The sequence below is a fragment of the Orbicella faveolata genome, unplaced genomic scaffold, assembly GCF_042242905.1.
Source record: "Orbicella faveolata isolate gen_17 unplaced genomic scaffold, um_ofav_v1 contig_13, whole genome shotgun sequence".
NCBI classification, from domain to species: Eukaryota; Metazoa; Cnidaria; class Anthozoa; order Scleractinia; family Merulinidae; genus Orbicella; species Orbicella faveolata.
The window spans coordinates 18,918,109-18,935,982 of NW_028301540.1; the positions used below are offsets into that span (position 1 = coordinate 18,918,109).

Genomic DNA, 17,874 nt, shown 5'->3' on the forward strand with positions numbered 1-17,874 from the left:
TGCTCTACTCTCTATGATCTACCAGCTACTCTCATCGATCTACGCTCTACGCTCTACGCTCTACCCTCTAAGCCCATCTGCTTGGAAGGTTATTGGATTTTAATCTTTTTTTTTTGTCAATTTTTTAATTTTTTAACGAAGACTACTGAGCAGCACAAAGGAAGACTTCTTGTAGTTGTAAGCTTTTTTGTTTATTTGCGATGCACTTCGCCTCTGTCTGAGAATGATTTAAGCGTGCCTAAGTTTACAATGTAACTTCCCATGGAAGTGAATAACTGCTGAAACATGCTGTAAATGAATGTTACAAGAAACGCCTTAATGCACATGCTATTGCGTTTTGTTATATTTTGGGGGCCATATGATTAGTGCTGACCGTATGGCCCCAAAATATAAAAAAAAGTTAAAAAAGATTTAAAAAGTAAAACAGTAAAAAAAGACATTTTTTGTTTGGAAGGGTCCCAAAGAAATCCTATCAGAGTTTCTTAGTTGTCACTATAGCAAGAATGATCATATCAAACTTATGTACTATGTTACTGACGAAAGTAGTATTTCGTTTCTCCATTTACATGTATTTGTTTACAAAGATGCTAATTTTAGCACTCTGCAGTTTTCTCTCTATCAAAAGCCACTAAATAAGTATCTGTACATTCGCCTTTGAGTTGTTTCATCGTGCAAGCAACAAGAGGGCTTTTATTAGAGGCGAGCTTATATGCTATACTAGGAATAGCTCCATGTTTAAAGCCTTTAGTGAAATGCGAGAAATTTTGGAAGCACCTGCGGCTTTGTGGTTATCCCGTTGGGTTTTTACTTCCTTTATTCAGGGAGGTTAATACAGTAACAGAACTAAATGGCTTTTGCTAAAACGTAAATCACTTAATGGTACAACAGTAGTCTTTAAATCTACATTTAACTGTAGTCATGCTAACTGATGTGAAGGATATTTTCTTATAATGTACTCAAAAAGTGCGAATACTTAGGTCATGTGACTTTGAACGCTTACTAGATGTTTTGCGACCATGTGGAGATGTAGTTTACTAGTTTTTAGGGTTGTAATTTGTCATAGAGATTGCTGTTCATTTCAAGTTTGAATAAATGGTTTAACTCAGAACCACTAACATCAAGCTGGTTATCCAGAGACATTTACCAGACTTAGACTGTATTGTCAGTTATAAATGTACTACTACTTTAGCACATCTGTGTAAATAGTATGTTTTGGGGGGGCCATACGATTAGCGCTAATTGTATGGCCCCCAAAATTTAACAACATGCAATAACATATGCATTAAGGCATTTCTTCTAACATCCATTTAGAGCATGTTACAGCAGTTATTCACTTCCATGGGAAGTTAAACTTAATAGGTATTTTTATGTGCTATATATGCTGTTCGATGTTAGTTGTAATCATTCCCTGAAGAAGTCTCAGACAAAGATGAAACGCATCGGAAATAAACGAAAAAGCTTACAGCTACAAGAAGTCTTCCTTAATGCTGCTCACTAGTCTTCATTAAAAAATTTTAAAAAAATTAAAAAATTCCAGTAACCTTCCAAGCAGATGGGCTTAGAGGGTAGATCAGAGATCATAGAGCATAGATTGAAGGGAGAAGCTGGTTGAACGTAGAAAGTAGAGTGTAGATGGGCTTAGAGGGTAGATGGTAGAGTGCGTAGATGAGCTTAGAGGGTAGATGGTAGATCATAGAGAGTAGATTGAAGAGAGTAGCTGGTAGAATGTAGAGAGTAGAATGTAAATGGGAGAGCATATAGCGTAGAGCATAGGGCGTAGAGGGTAAACTCAATACAGAATTGTACATTAAAAAGATTATTAAAATACTGTAAACCGTAATAACACTTTAATAACACTTTAATATATATGAGTTAATAAAGAAAGCCAATAAATTACAATTACAAAAATTACAGCATCACAGATGATTGAGAAACTTGGACTTGCAACCCAATACTTTTTATCACTCTACTGGTTTTTTAAGCCTGTAAGCTAGTGTAGAGAGTAGTCAAAAATTCTTGAACTGATAAACTCATAAATATGTAGAGTGCAGAGTGTAGGTGGTGGAACATGGAGTGTAAGAGCTTTAAGAGCATAGCATGTTGACCATAAATGGAAGAACATACAGCGTAGAGCGTAGTCAGGGTAAACTCAGTACAGAATTGTAAATTGAAAACAATTATTAAAACACTGTAATCCGTAGTAACACTCAACATTCCCTAAGCGATATAATATTTGCTACAATAACTATACACCACTATACCTCTACGGTGTACGCATATCCGAGAGAAATGGAGCTTAAACATTCAAAATACTACCATAGAGTCGTAGAGCTCTACGAAAATTTCTACACCTAATTGAGCTTCATAGAATGGGCTGGGTATAGCTGAGGGTGTCAGTGAGGTACATCTCTTGACCTGGCTTGTAAATAATGGACACATTATACTTCTGCACTTTCAACAGCATCCGTTGTAGCGTCTTAGGTGCACACATTATAGTGGTTTGTCCGAGATGGCTGCAAGGCGCTTGTGGTCACTCTGGACTGTTACTGGGCGACCATAGACATATTGATCAAATTTCTGAAGTGCAAACACCACAGCTAGCATCTCCTTTGCTAATTGTGCTTATCGAGTCTCTGGGTCTTTCAAGGCATGACTTGCAAACCTTGTGGGTTGCCTGTTTTGTATGATGGCAGCCCCAAGTCACTTTCACTTGCATCACATTGGACAGTGAGCTCCTCTGTAGGGTTGTAATACTTCAGCAACGGTGCCAGTGTCACAAGGTCTTTGACCTTCTCAAACACTGCATCATGCTCATGCTGCCACTGCCATGGTACTTCTGTGCATATCAACTGCTGTATTGGTTCTAATACTTCTGTCAGGCGAGGTAGGAACTTCACAAGATAGCCATGTGCATGGTGTTGGTGTATAATGGCCTAACAAAATCTGTAACGCTAAATAGCAAGCTAGAGTGCAAAATTAAGGAACAATAAGATCAATCTGACAGCATAAATAACAAGTAAATTTCATGTGCATCTACCTGATGATAAGAAAATGGGCAAACATCCTTTTGTTATAAATTTACAACGAAATCAAAACACCGTACATACTTGAAATTTATGATGGAGTGAACGCACTAAGAATTTTGGCGATTATTTCTGCTTCCACTACATGTAATTAAGAATAACCAACGAAAATCTAGAAAAATCAAGGTGCACATTTAGCTGTAGTCAAAGATGAATTTCTTGTCAAATGGTAGCTTTTTTAGAGTTAGAAATCACTTTCTAGCGTTACATTCTAAAAAATTTAACAAAATTTTAGGATGAGCGTTCGGAGTTCAAACGAGCATTTGCATTCAGTGTTTCTCAATGGTTTCTTTTGTTCGTTTTGACCGTTTTGTTTCTATCGTTTTGTCGTTTTTACCTTTGGTTTTAATCGTTTCTACCTTTGGTTTCAATCATTTCTACCTTTCATTTCAGTCCTTTCTATCTTTTCCTTTCAATGGTTTATTGCATTTTGTTTCAATCGTTTCTAGCCTCCATAATGCTTAAACTAGATTCACCTGGAATACGAAGCGTTTTACAGCTGGGTGTCAAAACTGTTTGCACAAGAACATCTTGCAAGTAGACATGAATGTACCAACTAAACCTGTCAGGGAGGACTACAAAGGTTATCTTTTATCTCATTTTAAAATTGACCAGATCCTTCTTACTGAATGAATACGAAAGAAGTATTTAACCTCACTTTTGTCTTTCCCTGTGTCTTTTTCACCTCTGGCAGGCTCATGAAGGGAGTTTTTGGCTGACTTGCTTCTTTAAATTTTGATTTCTCAATTTTATATATTACTTCACTTCAATACTTAAGTAACCTTTTTTGTTTTCAGACCCATAGTCTGGGATGAGGGGGAAAAATTTCATTTGTACCACACCAGCAAGTAATCTTTATCAATTTTGTCTTTAAGCAAATTTGGATTCTAGAACCTACAACAACAGTTTTCATAAAATATTGAAACCCTTGAAAACAAGAGCAGTGGGCTCATCAACATGCATCAGTACTCCAATGTCTCTCAGTCTTTCAAGCTCAGTCTTGAGATTTGGTTTGATGGTGAATGCCACTCGTTGCCATGGTGCAATGCTTGGAGGCACTGAAGGGTCAATGTTGAGGTGCTGTAGTCCTAGTGTTCCCAGATCACCTTCAAACACATCACTGTACTGAACAATGATTTCCTGGCTGTTTCTGCTTTCTTACTGGTTGCAGAGGTTGTTGTCGCTGTTGCTACCTTTTCAAAATGTATCACTTTGCTGTATCACTTTGGTGCCCTGCAGTGGAGTCAAATTCTTCTTAACCACAATGGAATCAACTGAGTACTTCTTGGGGTTTAAGGGTTGTGTATGTTTCCACATCTGCAGGACACATTTGTTCAGCTAGATGTTCTCTTTGTTGACATATTTATGTGGCAACACATTTACTGTTGCACCGCAATCGATGTGGAATCTCACAGGCTTTTCGTTGATAAACATCTGTGCGTAAATTTCCCATTCTGAGATGCTGTTGACAGTTTCTGTTATCACTGGCTTCATTGTCACACAGTACAAGAATTCTTTCTTGCTAGATTCGTCATCTCTGACTTTGACGTTGTGTGTCTTTTCTCTCGCTGTACATTGGGATGCGAACTTGATTCTTTTTGGCATACGCTCCACACACACAGACCTAAGCTTCAAATTGGTGTCTAATGTCAGACTTAATTTGCTAATTTCAGTGTAGTAGTAAAACCTGTGTTTTCAAAAGGTGATTTGCCTGTCATGGTTTACTCATAGTGATTTGACCTCAGATGTGATACACCTAAAAATAAGTGGCAGTGAGTGATTGATCTCACTTCAACTTGTCTCTACATGTATGTTTCACTGGATAATTGACAGACTAGTAAATTTGCCAGAATTATGTGAGTTTGGGTGAAGAGGCAAATCATAGTTGTAACAACAGCAACAACATATATTTATACTACAGAGAGAAAAAAATACAATAACTTGAAACTTAAAAATATGGCATTAGCTAGCTACAATAACAATGAAACTAAAAATTGTCAGGCAGCTATCTAAAGATTTAATAAATTAAGCAGAGATCATGTTGCTAAACATGACTCAGTCAAAATATGATTCAACTACATGTATAATCATACATCTCTGGCAAGTATACAAAGAAGCATCCATGGAGGAAATTAAGATGTAGTTGAAATTAAGTAAACAATAAACCAGAAAGCCTGTGAAATTCAATTTCCAGAGGTGTGTGACTGTATGTAGTTGAATCATGATGGTCAAATTACATGGGTTAAATCATGTTTTGAAAACCCTAATTTGCCCACTGTACTGAAATTGTCCATAACAAAAAGTGTGTGTACAGCTTACAAATATATAAATAGTTAAGTTTAACATGCAAAATTTTGTTGCAGAACTTGGCAAACTTTAAAGGGAAATCCAGTAAAGATCAGTCAGTCACAGAGGTACAACATTCATGCCAGACATTTTTGTAGGCTCTGATTTCAGGTTGCATGTTGAGATATTGTACATAACAAGTCTCTTTTGTATCACTTAAAATGATGAGTAGTGTACTTATGTACTTTTATGAGTCATAAATGGTTTTTGTCCCAGAATCCTGCATTTTATAACTACACTGTACTATCCTACATTTTACAACTGCTTGCCAGAATCCCACATTTTTTAACCTGCTCATAGTCTTTATCAGAGATATCACTGACAGTCATTCAGCTTAGAGTAGAACACTTCCTTTGGAGGAAGCTCCATTTTGTTAAACTTAGAGAGACTATTCATATAGTCATATGGGTAGACACCTTTCCTCATGAGTAAATCTATGTGGCTATAATTATTCTTCATAGTTGTCCACAGGCTTTTGACATGATTCTTTTACTAATTTACAGTTTAAACACTCACCACAACGCCCAATCCCTTTCCATTCATCCTTCATATAGCGCTTCAAGCAATTTCCTGGTTTACATGCATAACATTTACCACAAGAGGTTAGATTACTAACCAATTTATCAAGGGAAGAAACCATGAACTTTAAGCTGTTGCTATGATGGCTTTGCTGAAGCTACTTACTTTTCTTCATTGTTGGGAGTTCATTTGACATTTCCTTCACTTTTGCTGAGGTTCTTGACGAATAGACAAGAGTCATAGTTGGCTAAAGTATGAAATATCACAGTCCTGAGTGAACTTCAGCTTCCTGGATTGGAGGTTGCATTTTTTGTGAGCTGCTCCACAATACTTTCTTGTGAAATTCCAGTGGTCTCTCACTTTATCTTTTTCATCTTCTATCAGTTTATCACATATCCAACATTTTTTTAGCTTGGTTGAACTCACAGCTTTCATCTTGAGTTAAGGGGGTCTCCTTCTTGATAAAGTCAAACTCTATACAAATCTTTCATCTACACTCTTTGCTCTATAGGTGCTCTTGAGAGTACAGCTTATCATCAAAGCAAATGATATGGTAACCAAACCCACAAGATTTATGTTCTTGATATTGTTTGGGGAAACTCTTTTCACTGCTTGGCTCACAGCTTTAAATTGGTTCAACCAAAGCTTCATAGTCAGCATATACTACAAAAGGAATTTTTATTGAATGGTTATGATTCTTGAATTTTATTTTTGGTATTTTCTTCCCCTGTTTCTCTATTTGTTTTCACCATAGGCATTTCAATCTTTATCGCTTCATTGTTCCAGCGATACTGTTCATGAATTGCTAAATTAAATTTTCTTTATTAGGAACGTGGTTCAGACTACTCAATCAAATTTCCTTTGATTCTTCACGATGTGAAACTTCCATTGATAACAACCTGCTCATGTTTTTTATCAGGCAAACATGTTTTTTATTAGGCAATAGTGCTTTCGTTTTTCTTTTGCAATGAGCAGCAAGTTAACAATATGCTTCCGTTTCTCCTTGCTTTTTCTTAAAGGATGGATTTCTTCTTTTTTGTGATAATGTCTTTATTCTGCATTTCAAACCTTCTTACGTTGTTAATCTCAACTGGAAATTTGATACCTCTCCAGTCAAGCAGCTCAGACTGATTACCTCAAGAAGCTTTGTGATCCTTTCAGGGTGCACTTCAACAGGATTAAGAGCTCTTGTCACACACCATTTGAAGTATTGATTGTCTTTGTTTTGCATGTTTGTGACTGCCTTCTTGCTTTTAATGAATTTTGGAAGCATGACATCAGATGAACCACTTAATGGGTTGTGATCGACCATATGAATATCAAGCGATAAAACTCTTTGAAACCTCCAATTACCGCTACTCCCCTTTGATTAAAGTTCTTTTTTTGAATTGCTTCCAAGAAATTGACAAATTCTTCAGATTTGATAACTATGTTAAGATTTTTGATTTGAGAGGTTTGGAAATGATCATTCAGAATTTCGACATTTTTGTTAATTAAGTTTTGTTTGACCATTTCACAATTCAAAATCATCATGACCCCTTTCTGACAATTCTCTCTCATTAACCTCAAGACTTCTGGTCTGGCTCTTTGCATGAATTCTCTTGGTCCATATCCTTCAACACCTTCAAATCAATATTGTCTTGTGAAACCATTCAAATGCACTGGCCGATTGTGTGATTCTTAGTTTAATGTTTTTTGTTGCTGTTGTTTATCTCTTTGATTTCTCTGATTTTGTTTTGTTGCGGAGTGGAATTCTGTGGAGGCAAAGTCTCTTTTTGATGTTTACATCGACAAAAGACTTTATTTTTCTCTCACAAGTTCAGCACCCTTGTGTTTCAGCAATCTTTATGGCAAATTGTGTTTAAATGGCTGTCAGTACAACAAAATAAGTGGAAATACCAGTAGCTAATACATGTAATGTACTTCTTTCGTCATACGAATGCCAAGATACGAAGTTTGAAATATTGCCACTTGAGATATTATATCATGATTACAGAATGGCTCCCATCGTAAAACGTCGCATGGGAAAATTCAAATGAGTAGATAAGAAGACAGAGAGCATGCGTAAGGCCTGTCATTCAAATAATCCCCAGTGTAGGTCGTTTTCTCAGATATTGTTCTAGCTCTGACTGCTCAAATTTTGCCCTATTTATCAGAGAAGAATAGAAGTAATTAGACAGTGTGTTTCATTGAGATAACTTTATGCTGCCAGTAGGCGGAGATTACAGAATGATATTTAAATGTACTTCTAGGGAAAAAAATTCTCACTTTCGCTACATACTTTTACTCTTAATTTGTGAACTGATATTTTAAATCAAATGTGGGCTTCATTACAAAATCTTCTGAAAAGTTTTAATGGACATTGATTTGTCTGAATCGGCTGGCACGCATTGATCAGTTGTTCACATTCTATGCAAATTTATCAGCTGGCGGCGCATTAGACTGAAAGTTGAAATCACTTTTTTCAGTAAGGGCGTGCAGGCATGAAATACTACAGTGTTTGTCAAATCTCAATCAAAAATGTTCCTTTTGTTGACAAAAATGTTTGAACAGTAGAATCTATGTTAGCGAGAGGATGGTTTAAATCAAATTATTTAATACTCCAAACAAGACATGTCCGATCACATTTCAATTTTCATACAATGTTTCAGCAAATCGATTGATCAAATTGAGCGAAGCGAAAGATGTCTTCTGAAGTTTGAAACTCACTTTTACATAAAATATATATATATATATAAGGTATAACTTCTTTGCTTATTGTATTTTTGCTGAACGCATAGCCGTCAGTTCCAAAGAAATTAATGTGATCAAGTACAGGTATGTTTACTTTTCAAAAGCGAGCATTAAGTGCGTTCGATTGGCAAGTTTTAAGTGTCAAAAATGCTTCCATAGCAAAGTCTGCCCTTCCCACAAATAAGTAGTTAGAGGAACAAAGACTACTTGAAAAGTTTTACTTCAAAAAAGAAAGAGATGAGTGGATTTTCCCAAGGGGTACAATGTACATCACTTGGGGCTTTGATATTTGGCGTGAAAGATAACTTGCTTGATTTGTGTAAACACTCCATGTTTTGTCGATATGAAGTCAGGCAGTGCATTTCAACACTTTCAAACAACACTAATTGCTCCAACTGTATCTATATTATTTTGAAGGACACCAGGGGAGAACTTTTAGCTTCCTTTTGGGAATTTGTCACTCAAGAATCTTAAGGGCCCATTAACCAATTTATGTGCACACTCGCGCACGTTGCTAAGGAGGTGAAATTTCACTTCTGGTTACTTAAGTCAGCCTGTGCGTGGAAAGTAAAAACAACTCAATACCTTCCAAATTCGCTTACATTTTAGATGTTTTTCTTTGTGTTTCACAAAATGCAAAGTAAAAAAAGTACAAGCAGAGACAAAATAAGAAAAAGACAGAAAAACAAGAGCAATAGAAAGAGAAAAACTAACTCCATGTGGCTTTGTTTGATCTTACCAAAGTGTGCTGGTAGTGTAAATTGCACACACGCTGATAGGGTAACTTCCAATATATATCGGGCGCACTTTCGGTTTCTTTAAATGCTAAAGGAAATGCGGTTTTTCATTAAATCTAGCCTTTTTCGACAGATTTCGATCAAAGCCAATGTTGGAAAGACAGCTATGCATTCCTTTTTCAAAATCATGCTTTTTCCAGGAAATTACGAATTTTTTGATAGTTTGAAATAATGAGGTTATATGAGAATAAATTTTCCTTAGCAACAACTCAAAAAGATCGGTTAATGGGCCCTTAAGGACATTCGTGCAAAAACTTTCCAACATTGATTTTTCCCTGAGACTTTTACCACTGTAAGATAATGAGTTAGTTATGTCAGAAATGTAGAAAAAATGGGGGTTCACTGACTTCATTTTGGAGAGAACATGCCCTGAGGAATACCCTAAATATGAAAAATAAGGCTTCGTTAGTGAATAAGGCCACGGTGTCTGTAAGCCCAAAGATATTGCCATTAGATCTTTGAAGTGAAACGTTCTCTTCCAAATATTGTTTAAGAGTGAATGCCTACAAAAATTGACCTAAATCGCCTATCAATAGCACAAGTTGAAAAATTGATTTTGCTTGTATTTTGCCCATGGATAGGTCCTGGTAAGAATAGAAACGGGCCATAGTTAGTTTCTGCTAATACAGCTTTCTTTCATGGTAGAAATATGCCAAAAACGATTTTGCCCCGATTGGGCTCAAAATTAAACAATTCAGTTGATCCATCCCAGGAGTCAAAAACAAAGGGCAATAACTGAAAAATCAATGACTTGCCAAAGCAGGTAAAAATTTAGTGTCTTTCTTTAAAACAATGTTCCTTATCACTTCTTTCTGTTCTACACTGACAGAAACATTCTCCAAATTGATACCATTTAAGGCCTGTAACAAAGATTCCTTGAATCCTGCCTTGACGGCCACCATTGTCAATCCCATACAGTATATAGAAACATTGCAACTGCATATATGAAGACCAGAGGTCCTAGAATCTGGACTCACAAATCCTGTCTCCAGAGCCCTTTGATTCTCATGCCAAGGCCCCTCCGGCTAAGAGAAGCGAAAAGGGCTATGGGATGAGAATGTGATAGTTTATTCCTTGTCATTTTCTTTTGCAAACTTGGTGGCTCCTAAAGAAGCCCTTTTTCGGTTGTGGGTTTTATTGACTTTTTCAGTTCCCACGAGTCGGGCCATTGATATGCAAGCAGGTTTTCAGCATCTTCCCTTTCCTCTTGTACTTCTCCCAGCTGTCGAATAGCCTGGCCTGCAGGTTTCTGTACTGCTTCCAATGGACCTGCTTCAGTTTTCTATCTGACACAAGCCTGATGGTGACGGCTGTAAGTCTCGTCTCTCTGTCCAGGAGCTCAATCAAGGAGTACAGAGATAATCCACAATGCCCACTCGCATGACAATCCAGAGTGTTGAGCCATCCCTCCATGTTGTTTTTTGTTCTGATGGCCTGCTGTTAGATGCTCCAGTTGTTTGGAAGGAACACCGTGCTTTCAATCCACTGTCATCTGATATGGGTGATGAGGTTCTGAAGGGGCTCTGTTTGTGCTTCAGCTTGCAGGCTGCGGTTGCTACCCCCACCTCCACCGTATGGTTGTGACTATGCTGGACAGGCCTGAAAACCCTGTCTCGTTCTGTCACTGACACCTTACAGGGACTGCCTTTCGGACGAACCACACAGAGTCAATACATTGTATACATGTATGGCCGCTGGGAATGCACGTTGCAGCTGAAGCTAAGGCTGTCAATCAGGCCACTTCTTGGCATTTTCTAAGTTTCTGTGAAGAGGATTTAGATAAAGTTTTGAACGACTAGTAGATTTATACTAAAACAATTAGATTATTCATTTTTGATTTCTGTGCGCCATCTGCTGCAGCCATCACATTGGAACCCCTCTTGGTGCAGGTGAACAGGAAAAGCGCAATAAATACAAAGATTCTAGGGAGATTCTAATTAAAATGTGACACTAGTTAGTGTTAATTGTTGTGCGACCTGTGACTTTTTGGGTGACTTTTGTTAGCTTTTACTTTGTTATAGGCACAATTTAGGATCATTGAATAAACAGTAATTTGTGGCATGTGGCATGAAATAGGAATAGCTCTTTAACTACCCCAATGGATGGTTTATAAAGTTTTCAAATATGATCAAATGCAATAATTAATGCTTCTCAGCGTGCAATAAAACAAATATATTTTGACTCAATGGCTCTTTACACAAATGTTTAGTAAAAAGGTTTTACAGGAGGTTCATACTCTACAAATAAAATCCGTGGACGGTTTATGAAGTTTCCAAGTATGGTCGGCCTTTGATCGATCAACGGTCTTTGTTAGACTCTGTTGCTATGTGCAGGAAACAAGTGAATGCAAAAAACAACGCTCTTAGACTTGCCACAAGTCGACCTTTTCTTAATCCTTGACTTATTTACCTCCCTCGAGTGAAGTGAGAGGGTAATCTTTGAGCGATGAAGTTGCGAGGACGAGCGCAAGCGTCATAAGTCATGAGAGGTCGACTTGTTTCACTTGCAGGAATGTGAATCAGAGCATAAATTTTTGGTGCGAAAAACATGATTGACAGTTCTCACTTTTCATGTGCTCCACCCACGATCATCGCAAAAGGAGAAAATGATTTCCATCAAAATGTTTACTAGTACTGTTCCCTAACTCAAATGAATTTATTTGTTTACAGTACAGTATATAGGCAGCAGACAAATGGCAAAAGCTGTTCCATTGATTAACGCCTCCTGAAAAGACAAAACCGTGTTTAAAGCGATCAAGAATTAGTTGTTTTAGTCTAGATAACCAGCGATCAACCAGAGAGCTGCCTGACAAATGTTATAAACTTATGTAGATCTAGCTTGTACCAACAAGAATCCGAATTAACTGAAGAAGATGGAATTAGTCGAGGAGAATTTTAATTCTGTAAATCTCTCTTGATTAAATAATGTTGAGAATCAGTCGCAATGAACGGAAAATAAAGTCGGTGAAATGGTGGATGCAAATTTGCTGCAATGCCCTTTCTTTGTAAAGAAGAAACTTGGTCATTCATTAAATCACCTAAACCTGCAACAATTACGCTAACTGCAGGAACGGCTCTGTTCTTCTTGTTCTTCAATTTTGCTATTTTAATTTCGAGGTGAAATAAAGGTTATTGTATCGTTGTATTGTATTATGAGTAACCAGAATGCCCGCCTTTATTTTTAATGACATTTTCTACGTGCCTAGGCATAGAAAGTGTGAGTTCCTTCAGCGTGTCAACAGTCACATTTTTCCATGCAAAGCATAGTCGCCTTTTCAGCTCTTTCATCATTTTGGGGGCTGGATCTTTGTATGTTGTCTCGTCAATGATACTCCAGATGTTCCCAATGGGATCGAGATCAGGAGTGTTTGCTGGCCAGCCATCCTTGGCTAAAAGTTTGGTAAATTCTTTTGACACCATGTCTGAGTTACCTCTGAAGTGTGAGCCGGTGCTCCATCCTGAACGAATGTAATCTCTTTCTTTGAGCTAAACAACTTCCTCTCTATCGGGCAACCTGTCACCTGACACCTTGATGTTAATGGTTTCACTTCTTTCTCAAGGAGTTGGTTGATGTAGTAATCAGAAGTTAAGGTTTGGCCTGTGGGTAGCACGTGTAACTTTGCCTGTGTTTTCACGAGAGATGTTTACCTTGGTTTTGTTTTAACTTTACTGAAGTGAATTTTTAATCATGTAAACACGGTAGCAAACCTCAGTAAATGGTGGCAAAATCAAAAGTAACTCAACCTAGGTTTGCCAACAGTTGAACGCCTTATCGGGCATGGTTTAGCTCAGTAACCGACAGTAACCAAGAAAAAGCAGACATTGTCGAGAGAGCTTGGCAGCAAGTGTTCATGTGTTCCACATGTAAAGAAGAGAAAAGTAGACAAAGATTCTTCCTAATATCAGTAGGTTTCAAGTCGACGAGCAAGAAAAGCTAAATTAACTCATGTTTAGACAAAGAAATCCTGGACTGCTGTTTCCCATTCATTGTCAAGTGCCATAAGCGTTTCCTTTCTGTTGGAAGCTCAGTAGCTTAGTAGCAGTGTACATGCAGGCACAACTAGAGGAAGACCTACCACAAAGAGAGAGGGAAAAAATCATAATTGAGGTCTCTGGAGAAGAAAAGCAAATGTTAGAATTTAAAGCAGTCCCAAATAAGAAGAAGTACCGGTAAACATGCGGGAAGAGGCTCAGCGAGATATATTAAAATTTTCTTTTCACTATTCATCTACAAAGCTTTACATTTATGAAGAGTTTGGCTCAACATCACTGCCTGCAAATTGACAAAGACGCAACATTGCAGCACTTGTTTTCTGAGAAAATCTAAAACCGTCTGTTGTTTGAAGCCTACTTTAGTTAATTAGGTCTGTGTAATCAGCTTCTCTAACAACTGCAGTTTAGTGACGGAACCTTGGTAAGCAGTAATGGTGGTAAACCTCTCTCGTGAAAACACAGCATTTGTTAGCCCACGACCCATCATGCCACCTCGCATCATCACCATTGCACTTTGCTTCACTTGGAAAGCTGGAGGAACATCACATTCCTGCAAGCCCCAATATTGTTTTTTGGATTAGGGTACTGGAAAAGATATTTAGGACACTCATCTGTAAATAAAAAATTGTCCCAATCTTCTGCTCTAAGCTTCACGTATTTCTTAGTAAATCTCAAACAGGCTTTCCTTTACCTTTTGCTCAACAAAGATATTTTCTTTCTCTTGAAAGCCTTCCATCCTTTCCTAGTCATGTATCTCCACACTGTTATGCTCAAAACTTTGATATTTTTCTGCTGAAGATTCTTGGCAATTTGTTCCGTTTGTAATTTGCTCTCTCCATTGATTTTCGAGCACAATTGGTCAAAACAGATGGTCGTCCACTTCTTGGTTTGTCCTCGAAGCACTCTCTTTTCGACCACTTGTTCACCCAGCATTCCATCTTGTTAAGAAATTTAGCGATTTCTTTGACTGAATGACCAGATCGTAATATGGCTGCTTGAGCTCTAGCATAAACAATGTCTGACTTCATTTTCATGATAGAGAAAACAGAAAGTTAAGGAAAACAATCAGAGAATAACAACAAATTCAGGAAAGGAACAACATACACAAAGGGCGCGAAAAAAATGGTGGGAAAATGCGCGTGTGCACATTTGGAGCGAAAATCGAAAGAAAGGCATCTAGTAGACTGTTACTGCCCGATTCCAAGCCGAAAAGGACTAGGAGTGAGTCTGTAAATTATGGGAAAAGTAACTATTGATCTGCATAGTCAGAAAGCGCATACCGAGTGTCACAAAATCCCCAAGTTTGGTGTTAATCAGGCTAGTTTTGACGGAGATACAGCCATTTAAAAACCTCAAAATTAACAAAGAAATGTTCGGTCATCCGGACACAGCGTCCATATGGCCATACATTTCTTTGTAAATTTTGACATTTTCAAATGGCTGTATCTTGCTTCCTATTGGGTCTATTGACACCAAACTTGGGGATTTTGTTAAGCTTGGTCTGCACTTTATGACTATGTGGATCAATAGTTGCTAATCCCATAAATTACAGACTTGTACCTAGTCCTTTTCGGCTTGAAATCAGGCAACTGCCAGCTATTTTAATAAATTCTCTACCTCAATGTGTTGAAAATGTTCTAACAAACAATTGATTTGTTCGAAAAATTAACAATTTTAAATTGGAACAGACTTTTGAAACACCCTGTAGCAAGTCTAAACGCTTCTAAGCATGTAATCAAACTAATATATTTTCGACTCTATGGCTCTTTAACTACACGAATGTTTAATAAAATGGTTTTACAGTCAGTTCATACTCTACAAATAAAAACCGTGGAAGGTTGATAAAGTTTTCAAATACAATTGGCCATCGATCAACCAGTGTATTATCAAAATGGCATGGGAGAGAGAGAGATTGGGGAGAGTGAAACGAACATTTTCAAGCCGAAATGAACAATTCATCTTACATCAAAGGGGACATTATCTTCCTCTGGTAATTTGTAAATACATTTGAGATCTATTTTGAAAAGTATTTTGGACATTGGCGAACTGACATATCAGCATTGATGAACTGACATTAGACGTTGGCAAATCAACTTCATACATTGGCAAACTGACACTTTGGCAAAACGACCAGTTAGCAATCATCCCATGGATAAATTTGCAGTGAAGGTGATAAAAAACAATGCAAACAGCTTTGTGGAGGAATGGAGATTCCCTGCAGGTTGGTGTTGAGTTGTTTGAGTAAAGTGAAAATTAATCACTTGAATGAACTCTTGGAGAACAAGAATCCCAAATGAACGCTTCAAGATACCAACAGCTCCTTTAGGAGCCACCACTCCTGAAAAAGGTAGTGACCAACAACAACGTGCTTTCAATTTGTTAATATGTGTTTTACTTTATTCGGTGACATCTTAAGAAGTTTTGTATGAATATTAATTAGGCCTTAGAGAACTCTAACCTCAGATGTTTCCGTAGATAAGCCGCACCCCCTATTTTTGACTTGAATTTTTAGAAAAAAGGTGCAGCTTATACATGAACTTTCACGGTATGTACTGAACAAAATCTTACGCAACGAATCACATGATCATTGACGAGTTAAACTTTAAATCAAGTGTAATGCACATAACGGAAATGTCACGCATGTTTGAATCCTACATACTGGCTCGTAAATGCAAACTGGAAGCATTTAAACTTAGTTGAGTGATTCGAATGGGAGAAGTTGAGTAATATGTTGTCACTAAATCCATTCAAAATGGTTCATCACAATCAAATCGATAAAGAGACAACTGTTCTCTGATGTTACAAGCAAACTTCTTGGTTGAGAACAGAGACTGCGATCAGTCTCTCTGTTGCTTGCAAAGAAAAACGCAACACAAGTGAGCGGTTGATCGTGAGCATGCGAGTGTGATATATGAAGCCGTGAGGTGCCCGAGCTACTCACAGCTCATGGCTTTGCTGCTTGCCACATTCATTCATTCTGTTTATTTGCCTTTTTACCTAATATAGTAATTATTTACATATGTTTCAATGTATGGCGAGGTGACCTCTAGAAACCACCAGGCTTTTAGTTGAGGCCACCTCATACGTTTACAATATGGTTACATAGATAGTGCTACAGTGTGTGGCTTTGCCAGTTCAGTAATTATTTTACTAAAAACTCTAGCAGTTTTTTCTTAAAATTGGGAAAACTTGACAAAGAAGTGATTGTAAGAGGAAGGGAATTCCAGATCTTTGTACCTTGGCCACTCACATGTCAGGCTCGCAGTGGCACTTGCTTTTTTTTCTTCATTTTGTTCTCTATGAGGAAATCAAGATCAACAATGTTTAGCTGCTCCCATGGAGTCTAGGAGCCTGTAGAAGAACGATCTTGTCGATGAGACGTTCCAGGGTGCTGTTTGGTTTGTTAGGTTGGTTTGCAGTGTGACTCTCCTCACAAGCCCGTCTCTCTTGTTTGGTTTTACTTCCAGGATGTGACCAATGGGCCACAAGTTTTCTACCACCACTATAATGTCTCCAGTTTCAAAGTAACACCTTTACCTTTGCAGCAATTGCCTTCTCAATTATAGCAATTCAACTCCCAGATAATGACTTGTGAAAACAAACTCCAACTAAATGGAATAAGACTAAGCATAGTGCGTCAAGTATGCATTGCGGACCTGAGTTTTTCAAAAGTCCCCACAAGTCAGTGGATGTTGATTTCAGTCACATTTGTAGGGACTTTCACCAAAGGTTAATAAACTAGTGGATTTTACGTGTGTTTTTCTAACTGAATTCCAGTGAACTTGGCTCTATCATAAATGGTATCGTAGCTTTCATTTTGTGCATAAAACCTGAAGTTGCTACAATCCGCCACAGGGCCGTGCCCCCCTCTATTTCTGTCATATTTGTCCAATTGTAATACATACCATGCTTACTACTACCATGTGGAATAGACACATCAGGGCTATTTATACAAAGAAAATAAGCCATGGCCTGCATAAGACACAAACTTACCGTATTAAGGGTACATTTTAACCAGTTCATGTCTTACACAAGCAGCGGATAACATAAGCCCCAGTTTGTGTGAGACAAGGGTTTTGTATAAGATGCGAGACCACTCGTATAAATGGTATCGTAGCTTGTTTGTGGCTTACATAAGACATGAACTCACACTGGACAAGGGCGTTTGTGTGGCCGAGATTGCCATGACAACCAACACAAAAAGGAGGCGTTAGTCATGGGGAAACTGTGAACCATTTATACAAGTACTTTGCATCTTCATATAAGCCGTGTTCATATAAATGGCATAGTTTACACCTTCTGTAAGCCATGGCTTGTGTAAGCCACCTCTTATTTTTCTTGTTTAAATGGCCCTATTAAGTCAACACTAATGTAGACTTATCTTCTGTGCAGAGCAAATTGCTT

The 17,874-nt window shown here is 37.7% G+C and overlaps 1 protein-coding gene across 4 annotated transcripts in view; it reads left to right on the forward strand.

Moving 5' to 3' along the window:
- The window catches only part of LOC110060524 (zinc finger protein 830-like), a 103,355-nt gene that overhangs the window by 6,458 nt on the left and 79,023 nt on the right, over positions 1-17,874 (forward strand). For 2 of the 4 annotated variants that reach the window (XM_020767312.2, XM_089284940.1), the window contains exon 3: positions 5,447-5,497. The exons of the other annotated variants lie outside the window; for them this stretch is intronic. In XM_020767312.2, the coding sequence (XP_020622971.2) occupies positions 5,447-5,497 (51 nt within the window). The remainder of the gene's footprint in view (positions 1-5,446; positions 5,498-17,874) is intronic. 4 annotated transcript variants of the gene reach the window in all.